Genomic DNA, 10334 nt, shown 5'->3' on the forward strand with positions numbered 1-10334 from the left:
TTTGTGTGGCAGTAAGAACAAGTTTATTTAAATGTAATGCAGGTATTGCGTAGAAGCAGTTATCTGAGTGTGTTTCTTTACAATATAAAACGCCGGCACAGCACTGGAGAACATTAAACCCTGAATAAAAGAGCAGCAGTCAGTTTCTACCAGCCAACAGTAACGAGGAAGAACTGATCTCACATCCTGACTAAGAGGGGGGTGAAGACAAAATGAGCTCAGAGCTGCTTCATAGCAAACTCTGCCCTCTAAAAGTCCCTCCATGTTATTATCTGATTACAAACAGGTCCAGACATTTAGAGCCTTCAGAGTTCACTTTCAGTTCTCAGCTACAAAGTTACAGTTAAAGAAAGTTCATAATCCTGTTTTATTGACTTTACTGACTTTTGGTTACGTCTGCTCTAAAGGCAGGAAGCTGCTCAAAGGTCAACAAATAACTGATTTAAAGTCTGTTAGAATGTAAATAAAGAGTCAGACTGGACTGTCAGCTTCATGGTTTTAAAATGAGGACATAACGCTCGCTGTCTGTAACCTGATAGCCGGACGGCTGCCTGGAAGCTCAGGAGGGTTTTGGTTGAGCTGCTTTTGAATCCAGCTCCAAGCAACATTAACAGGATCAACAGCTTTGATTGTGTGAAATAAAAACATGCACGTACTCTGTGGATTAAGATTCTACATACCTACATTCAACACATAGATACAGTTTTACCAACATCATGGATCTGTACTCTGACTCAAGTAACATTTTGACTTTAGTTTTAAATTGTGTTTAAAGTCAAAGATACATAAATATCTGCCAACAGTGGACGCTGTCAGAAACAGACACATCACAGCCTCATGTCTCTGCAGCAGAAATCAGTTCAGCATCAGAAAGTTGGTTACAGGAGAAATAACCAAGATCATTAGTTTCCTTTTGTTACAGACTGAGAAAAGCAGTTGTGGATCAAGTATACAGAAACTAAAGTAAAAGTACCCATAACACACTACTAAATAAATACAAGTCCTGCATTGAAAATGTTACTGAAGTAAAAGTCCAAGAGAAAGAGTACAATCAGGAAAATGTACTTGAAGTATTAATTATCTGTATTGTTGTCTAAGAACATTTCACAGTCAGAGTTCCTGAGCAGCTCTCAGAGAAGACGATGAAAAATGTCCTCATGCAGGAAAACAGAGCTGCAGTGAATCCAAACAGGATCTTTTCCCCTCTGATGCAGGTCGGTGAGTGAACTACAGGGACTGAGCTCTTCAGGGTCGGACTGGGAACAAAGTCCAGCTCCGTCATCCAGAACAGACTGTTAGTGTTATAACTGCAGCTAGCAGGATGTTGAGCGGCACTGACATCAGTAACTGTTGATTTAAAACATTTTGCAGCTTCAGACCTGAGATTATGATTCTTTTCTCTCTGAACTTTTCACTTTTTTGGTCTTTTACCCGTTTAATTTGATTTGACCTCTGACTCTACCTGGATGGATGGATCCACTTGAAGGGGTGGGGGGAGGTGCCGACGGTCTGTACCACTTCCTGTAATAAACAATCAGCTGGCTGTTCCAGCATCAGGTCATATTGTTTGTCCCACAGAGCTGCTGGTCAGTCAGCCCATCTGGCATTAACCTGCCTCCAGGTGAAATCAGACGTGTGTCAACAGCTCAGGTTTATTTTACAGGAGGAATGTGTTTCTTCTGTCCAGCAGCACGTTCAGTCCACCAATCAGCAGCCAGAGAGTAACGACCAATCACTGCTCCCCACAGTAACCAGAGTGACTTCAGTCTGGATCCTCACTAATTCTCATCTGCTGCATCTGGTCTCTTAATCTCTCTGCAGGTTCTGCAGTTCCTCTCCGTTTATAGCAGGTTGTTGATTCCCTGTGGGTCTGTTATATTTTTTAAAGATCACAAAACCACCAACACCAAGAAGAAGAAGAAGAAGAATCACACAAACTGGCAGACCGACTCTCAGTCCAACATTTCTCTCCTTGTCACCTCCCTCCTTGTTTCCTCCCTCCTCGTCTCCTCCCTCCTTGTGTCCAGCTGTGTGACCTGCAGAGCAGAAACAGGTGTGAGGTATCAGCTGTCAGCAGGTGAACAGAATGTCAGACATTATCTACTGCACTTTGATCACATGACTCGTAGCAGCTGTTTCCTCTAAAGTCTCATCAGCAACATCTTTCTAAAACACAAACATCTGATCTGTGATGTTTCTCAGCTCAACTACCAGGAAGCAGCTTCACCTGAGAGACAAAGAGACACTCTGAGCTCTACACGCTGACCTGAGAGACAAAGAGACACTCTGAGCTCTACAGACTCACCTGAGAGACAAAGAGACACTCTGAGCTCTACACGCTGACCTGAGAGACAAAGAGACACTCTGAGCTCTACACGCTGACCTGAGAGACAAAGAGACACTCTGAGCTCTACACGCTGACCTGAGAGACAAAGAGACACTCTGAGCTCTACACGCTGACCTGAGAGACAAAGAGACACTCTGAGCTCTACACGCTCACCTGAGAGACAAAGAGACACTCTGAGGGCTAACTAGGAACAGGAAGTCCGGAGGCTGTGGTTGGTGGACGAGAGATGGCAGAAGGAAGTGACGGTTCAGGAAGTGAGTTAGGAGAGATGGTCGAAGGTGGCGGGAGTTATGAAAAGTGGAATATAGCAGGTAGGAAAAATAAGCGTAAAAAGAGCCTAAGATCGGATGGGAGTGATAGTGACGGGAGAGCAACTGTAACTGAAAGGAGGAGAGAGGATTCCAAGGCAATAGTAAAACTTGTGCAAGATGGGGCTTCATTCTGCGATTGGAATCCAATACAGCTAACTAAATCCATAAGTAAAGAAATCGGGGAGGTAAGGAGTGCTAAAATATTGCGAAATGGATCATTACTAATTATATGTAAGGATGGAGTACAACAAGGAAAAGCAGTCAGAATGAATAAAATAAATGGCAAGAAAGTACAATGTTCTCTGATGACTGACAGAAAATTGGTCAGGGGAGTTATTACAGGGATTCCAGTAAATGTAACAGCAGATGATGTTAAAGGAAATGTAACAAATGCCAAAGTGAGTGAAGTCAGACGTCTTAAAGCAAGCAGAAATGGGATTAAAAGTGACAGTCTCTCTGTACTGATCACATTTGATGAGGAAAGACTCCCGGAAAAGATCTTTATTGGATATATGTGTTATGATGTGAGGCCGTATGTTCCCCCACCTCTCAGATGTTTTAAATGTCAGAGGTTCGGACACGTAGCATCCGTGTGCAAGGGAAAGCAAACGTGTGGTAGATGCGGTGGAAACCACGAGTATGGCAAATGTGCAGAGGGGACAAAGCTGAAGTGTTGTAATTGTGGAGGAGAACATAGCTCAGCTTACCGCGGATGCGAAGTTAGTAAAAGAGCGGCAGAGGTGCAGCGAGTCAAGGCTACTCAGGGAATAAGCTACGCAGAGGCAGCAAAGAAGGTTTCAGGAGACGCGCAGGTGACAAGGCAAAATGACACTAGAAATAAAGATGCAGGGAAATGTGTAGGGTGCGATAAAGTGAAGGAGGAAACTCTGATTGTGAACAAGAATGACTTTGTATTCTTTATGGCAGATATTGTCAACTGTTCAGCACAGACAAAAAGCCGAAATGAAAGGATCAAAATAATTGTCAAATCAGCTGAGAAGTACCTTGATGTGAGGGGGCTGCACTGGGAAACAGTTAAAGACATTCTTAATGAAGATAATCTCAGACATGTGTTGGATCCTCTTAATGGTGCTAATTATACTCCAGTGGAATGCAAGAAGCTTAATTTCAAATGGCCAAGAGTTCAAAAAGTATATTGATAAATTAGAAGAGAAACCTGATATAATTTGTATACAGGAGACATGGTTAAAGCCACAGTTGGACTTTATTATAAAGGGATATACTGCTGTTAGGAGAGACAGAAATCCTGGCAACGGTGGAGGTGTTGTGACATTCATACAAAATGGAATGAGTTATAAGGTTATAAGTATAAGCACAGATCATGAATCAATTGCGGTTAAGGTATGGACTAATAGAGGTAATATTGGCATAATTAATTACTATAATCCTTGTGGGAAAATAAGTCTAGATATACTAGAGAATGTAGGAGGACTATTGCAAGATAATGTGATATGGTGTGGGGATTTCAATTCACATAACTCACTATGGGGTTGCAATAAAACCGATTTAAATGGTTTAGCAGTTGAAGAATTTATAGATAATCACTGTTTGGTATGTATTAATAATGGGGAAGGAACACGATACAATAGTGTGCAAAACACAGAGGCAGTGCTTGATTTAACACTGGTGTCTAGTGAAATAGCAGGTTTAAGCACATGGAGCGTGATCAAACATACCACAATAGGAAGTGATCACTACCCTGTGGTAACTAAAGTTGGCATTGAAGGTTTTTATGATGAGGGAAAGAAAACTCCCAGATGGAAATTGGGAAATGCTAACTGGGATGTTTTTCAAAAGATCAGTACAAACAGATTCAAGAAACTCAAAGAGGAGAACCAGACAGATGTAAACATAATCAATAGTACAATAGTTAATGAGATTATTCAATCGGCTGAGGAAACAATCCCTAAGAGTACAGGAACTAAACGGACCAAGAGTGTACCCTGGTGGAATGACAACTGTAGTAAAGCCATAAAGGCCAGGAATAAAGCATTTAGAGAACTCAAGAAACATCATTCTCAGGATGCATTGATCCAGTATAAAAGGGCCCAAGCAATAGTAAGGAGGACAATTAGAACACAAAAACGAACATTTTGGAGGCAGTACTGTAGCACTATTGGAAGGGAAGTACAGCTGTCAGATGTATGGGGCATGATTAGAAGAATGGGGGGATTAGAAGAAATTATGAGATACCAGTGTTGAACACTGGGAACAAATGGCTGTCAATAACTTAGAAAAGGCGGAACTTTTTGCACAAACATTTGAAAGGGTTCATAGTTCGTGTAATCTCACAGATGAGGCTAGGCAGTGTAGAGAGGAAATCTTAATGAAGAATCCCAAAATAACAGAGAAAAGGGAGGTGTCAGGAGATCCGTTAGATCTACCGTTTAATTTGTTTGAGCTAAGAAGAGCAATTACGAGTGCTCGTCAGACCACTCCAGGGAAGGACGCTGTATGTTATGGAATGTTGGCACACATGACAGATAGTGCACTAGACACGGTGTTGGGTTTGTTTAATAAAGTTTGGGATGTTGGCCAACTTCCTTTAGCTTGGAAACAAGCAATAATAGTGCCCATTCCAAAACCAGGAAAAGATCAGTCAGACCCTTCCAGTTATAGACCTATTGCATTAACCTCACACTTGTGCAAAATTATGGAACGAATGGTCACAGAGCGTTTAACATACTTCCTAGAGAGTAAAGCTCTTCTGTACCCGTACCAGAGTGGGTTCCGTAGAGGTCGGAATACAATGGATTCAGTACTGTGCCTAGAATCAGACATCAGGAAAGCACAGACCAACAAAGAAATACTGATAGCTGTATTTTTTGACGTTGAAAAAGCATATGATATGCTCTGGAAAGAAGGGTTACTTATTAAGTTGAAGTCATTGGGTATTGGTGGTAGAACATATAATTGGGTTATGAACTTTCTATTTGACAGGGAAATACAAGTAAGAGTTGGCACAGAATACTCCAGTGTATATAAGGTGGAAAATGGAACTCCGCAAGGTAGTGTGTGTAGCCCATTGCTATTCAACATAATGATAAATGACATCTTCTCTCAGGTTGAACAAAGCGTAGGGAAATCTTTGTACGCAGACGACGGGGCTCTGTGGGTAAGAGGCCGCAATGTGTTGCACGTCAGTAAGAAAATGCAAGCTGCAATAGCTGCTGTGGAAAAATGGGCAAATAAATGGGGATTCAAGTTATCTGTTGCAAAAACACAGGTGATCTGTTTCTCAAGGCGGCATAAAGTCACGCCTATTTCCATGAAGTTATATGAACAACCACTTAAGCAAGTCAAAACAATTAAATTTCTTGGGGTTTGGTTTGATGAGAAGCTCACCTGGAATACTCATTTAGATAAAGTTAAGAACAAGTGTAAAAAGGTCATCAATATACTTCGTTGTCTGTCAGGACAAGAGTGGGGAGCGAGCAGAGCAGCTCTACAAAATATATACTGGGCACTCATGAGATCCGTTTTTGACTATGGATGTGTAGCGTACATGTCAGCAGCAGAATCAAACCTTAAGAAGTTGGATGTATTACAAGCTCAGGCCTTGAGAATTTGCAGTGGATCAGTCAGAACATCTCCGGTGTGTCAGCAATGCAGGTGGAAATGGGAGAAATGCCGTTAAGAATCAGGCGAGTAAAGCTAATGTCGGCATACTGGGTTAATCTCCAGGGGCAATGTGACTCTCATCCTGCCAAGAGTCTCTTAATAGACTGCTGGGAACACAATGAGACAAATTTCAAAAGTTTTGGGTGGATTGGTGATGCAAAGGCAGAAGTCATAGGATTACGACAATTAGACTACAGCCCTACAGTGTCACAGTCTTCCATTCCTCCCTGGTTATTCCCAACACCAATTGTAGATCTAAACATACAGCAGGAGTTGAAGGATATGTCAAAGAAACTTCCAGCATGCAGTATAGTACAGAATTACTTTGATTTACATTTTTCAGACTCCATGTTTATATTCACAGATGGCTCCAAAGATCCTGATACAGGGCGTGCAGGTGCAGCAGTCTTTTTCCCAGCAAGTGAGTCATATATCAAGAAAAGAATATCAGATCATGTCTCAGTGTATACCACAGAGTTGACTGCAATAGTACTGGCCCTGCAGTGGATAGAAGAGAGGGAAACAAATAATACTGTCATTGCATCTGATAGCTTGTCTGCTCTAATGAGTATTAAATCTGGCAAATCATCATTTAGATCCAAAATCCTCAATGACATATTCCTTATATTGTACAGGATGGAGCTAAAAGGTTTATCCACATGCTTCCTTTGGGTTCCTGCTCATGTTGGTGTGGAGGGAAATGAGCAGGTGGATATTCTGGCCAAAGGAACACTCAAAATCAAACATGTAGACCTAAAAACCCCTTTAACTAAAGATGAAGCTAAGACATTTATCAGGACCTATGCACAGTCAGTTTGGCAGGAGCACTGGGACAACAGTGAAACTGGAAGGCACCTATATAATGTACAGAGACAGGTTGGTGCCGGAAGGATGGTGGGCTGGAAACGTAGGGAAGAAAATATAATCACTCGTCTGAGAATAGGACATACAGGTCTCAACCTTTCATTATATAAAATAGGTAAGCACCCAACTGGGAAATGTATATATTGTAACCAACTAGAAACGGTTGAACATGTTCTCCTTCAGTGTAGGAGATACACTATCAATAGGGAACGCCTCTTTCAGTCATTACGGAAGGCAAAACATCATGATATCTCATTGGCGGGTCTCTTGGGGAAAACAGCAGGCCAGATATATTGTCATATAATTAAGTTTCTTAAAGAAACTGAGTTAGGAAAAAGAATTTAATTTATGTTTATTTTTGTTTGGTTTATTTATTTATTTATTATTTTTTTCTTTGGTTTTGGTTTTGTTCATTTCATTTATTTCCTGCCTAATCTCTCGTTCCACACTCCAGTCCAGCTTGTGGCGGTAATGCACCGTTAAACTGGTTTGCCAACCGCCATTAAACCCTAAAGAAGAAGAAGAAGAAGAAGAGACACTCTGAGCTCTACACGCTCACCTGAGAGACAAAGAGACACTCTGAGCTCTACACGCTCACCTGGCTCTGTCACTGATGTCAGACTGATGGCGTTGATGACTTCAACTTTGCCTGGATTGTTTCTGTCTTTAATCCGACACTCATATGTTCCAGTGTCGTTGATGTTGACGTTCTTCAGAATCACAGAAGCGTCTCCGTCCTTCATCTCTGGATCTCTCAGCTCCACTCGACCACGATAAGATTCATGCTGGTAGTTTTCATATGAGCGGCCATCTCTGAAGTAGAAGACATAAATATCATCTGACTTCGGGTCAGTTCTGATCCACTTTATCATTTCTATGGTAGCACCTCTGTGACTCTGACACTGAAGAGTGGCGTCCTCTCCAGGCTTCACCTTCAGCTCCTGTGTCTCTGAACAGAAAGAGAAAAGCCTCCAGTCAGGACTTGTAATGTTTCCTGTTGTTCAAACATCTTTTGATGGAAGCAGCAGAGATCAGGTCTCTATAAAACAGCACATGTGAACTCAGCAGCATTTCAAACCCTGTTCTCAGACAACTTGAGTCCCAGCTGCAGAAAGGAGAGACTAACTCCTCTGCTGCAGCTGCACGCTGACTTCATGTTGCTCATTTCTACAGCTGTCAGTCAAGTCGTCCTCCGCACCATCAGACAGGAGACATTTTACTTTCATCTGCTTTCTGCTTGTTTGGAGATTATTGATTATTGATATTATTTCCCATCTGAATACAGACATCAGCATTTCTGAGCCTGAACAAACAGCTGAAATATTAAACATGTGAAGTTTATTATTTCCTAGAAGCTTTGAATCTTTGTCCTTGTTTTCCAAATGTGTCCCCAGTCTGTCCGTCCTCTACTCAGACTGTGTCTGAACTACTTCTACTGAGGAAAGAGTCCCTACAGTATGAAACTGCTTTACTTCTCAGAGAGACAAATGAAGCTGCTGGATCTGCATGGACAGACACCACGAGAGGGGAGAGGACACATGTTGGTCTCTGCTGTCCATCCGTCCACACAGTAAACTACAGTGCTGGACAGGAACAGAGGTCAGAGGTGGAGACTCTGTTCACATGTCAGCTCATAATAAACTTTACAAACATATCCAGCAGCCTGCAGAGTCAAAGTCTACAAAAAACTATATTTGAATATAAATTATAATGAACATGTTGTAAATAAATTTGAAAATATAAGTTATTCTAATAACAAGTTATAATAAGAGTAATTACTGTACAAACTGTTCAGACTACAGTTATTAACAAAGTTCTTAAGTAAGTTTCACACGTTTTAATGATCATTAAACAGTGAGTCTAATTTCCACGTCACTGCTGTGTTAAGATATTAAAAATAATAACAACCTCAAGTTCTTTATTTAAAACTTTATTTGTTCCTGACATTCATTTCAGGAACATAACAGTCTGTAACAGTCACAGACGGCCGGACGTTACATGACAATGGGGCAAGGTTACGTCACCATGACAGCAGTGGGGCAGAAATTACTTTTAAGATAAAGGCGAAGAAGAAACATTTATAAAGTCTATTTTAAGTGACTCCTACTAACAGAAACACGCTCCTCGTGCTGATAATGTAACTGTTAGCAGGCTTGTGTGGAGACAAAAAGGTAAAGAGGATTTGTGGTGTTGCCGTCTGGACAAAATGAGTATAAATGTTAGTTTCTGTTTGAGCACTTAGGCTCAGTGTATGAATGTGTGTGACTGGTGAATGCAGATGTAGTGTAAAAGCGCTTTGAGTGGTCGAAAAGACTAGAAAGGCGCTATACAAGTACGGGGCATTTACATTTACAGTCACGGCGGGGAGATCTGACAAGCGCTGCGCAGAGAGATGTGACACTGCACTGATGCCATGAAGAAAATAAATAAAATAATTAGGTAAAAGATCATGACTGTCCTACATATATCCACAGTTGTGTTTTTCCTAATAACAGACAGGTGACTTCAAGAACAAAATAATTAATTTGAGCGTTGTGTTTTGATTTTCACGTGTATTAATATTATAACAAATAGTATTATTAGTATTAATCTTCATTGAAAATCAATGAACCGGTAGCCACGCCCCCCACCCGAATTTCACCCATTCTCATCTTGTCACCCTAACACGGACACACACTCCTCTTACCTTGACACAGAACAAAGATCCATGAACATGTGAACAAAGCCACGAATGGCGGCCATGTTAAAGCGACCATGACTGACTTATTCTTTCTTCTCTGTAGTTTCTGTTGACAGCGGACCGCCTACGGTGATCTACAGTGATAATCTCTCGATCGTTGTCAGGTTAGGTCACATATTTAGAAGCAGAGATGATGAAGGTGATGACCAGACTGAATGCTTCTTCCTAGATATTTTACTTTTCAACAGTGCACCCGCCCAGCCGAGGGAGAGGAGAACGTGTCACGTGATTTCAAAGAAAGCTGAATCATTTGCTGCGTAACGTCACATTGGCCTTCTGAGGTTATAGTTGGGATTCCAGGGAATCTGGTTCGATCTTACTTTAGTGTTTTTGAACTGTAGCCAGGCGCGCGGAAGACATTTTGGCTTAGGGGTGGTGCAGAGAGGAAATGCGCTCATGCAGTGTTGAGTGTAACGCGCTACAAAAGTAA

General features: G+C 41.5%; 1 protein-coding gene across 1 annotated transcript; it reads right to left on the reverse strand.

The window, feature by feature from the left end:
• LOC119913116 (coxsackievirus and adenovirus receptor homolog) lies at positions 1–10119 on the reverse strand. The gene is made up of 3 exons (XM_038732448.1): positions 9851–10119; positions 7763–8113; positions 1–2036 (listed from the first exon to the last, which is right to left on the reverse strand). The coding sequence occupies exons 1-3, from the start codon at positions 9918–9920 to the stop codon at positions 1807–1809; spliced, it is 651 nt and encodes a 216-aa protein (XP_038588376.1). The 5' UTR covers positions 9921–10119; the 3' UTR covers positions 1–1806.
• Positions 10120–10334: the final 215 nt, after the last annotated feature.

The sequence above is a fragment of the Micropterus salmoides genome, unplaced genomic scaffold (genome assembly GCF_014851395.1).
Source record: "Micropterus salmoides isolate LMB-PRFRI ecotype aquatic unplaced genomic scaffold, ASM1485139v1 Ms_hic_scaffold_2, whole genome shotgun sequence".
Classification (NCBI taxonomy): Eukaryota; Metazoa; Chordata; class Actinopteri; order Centrarchiformes; family Centrarchidae; genus Micropterus; species Micropterus salmoides.

Coding starts and splice junctions, on each gene's coding strand:
- LOC119913116 (XM_038732448.1), bottom strand. CDS start 9,920: ATGGTCGCTTTAACATGGCCGCCATTCGTGGCTTTGTTCACATGTTCA. Junction 8,114..9,850: donor GATCTTTGTTCTGTGTCAAG/GTAAGAGGAGTG, acceptor CTTTCTGTTCAG/AGACACAGGAGCTGAAGGTG. Junction 2,037..7,762: donor GACATCAGTGACAGAGCCAG/GTGAGCGTGTAG, acceptor TCTGCTCTGCAG/GTCACACAGCTGGACACAAG.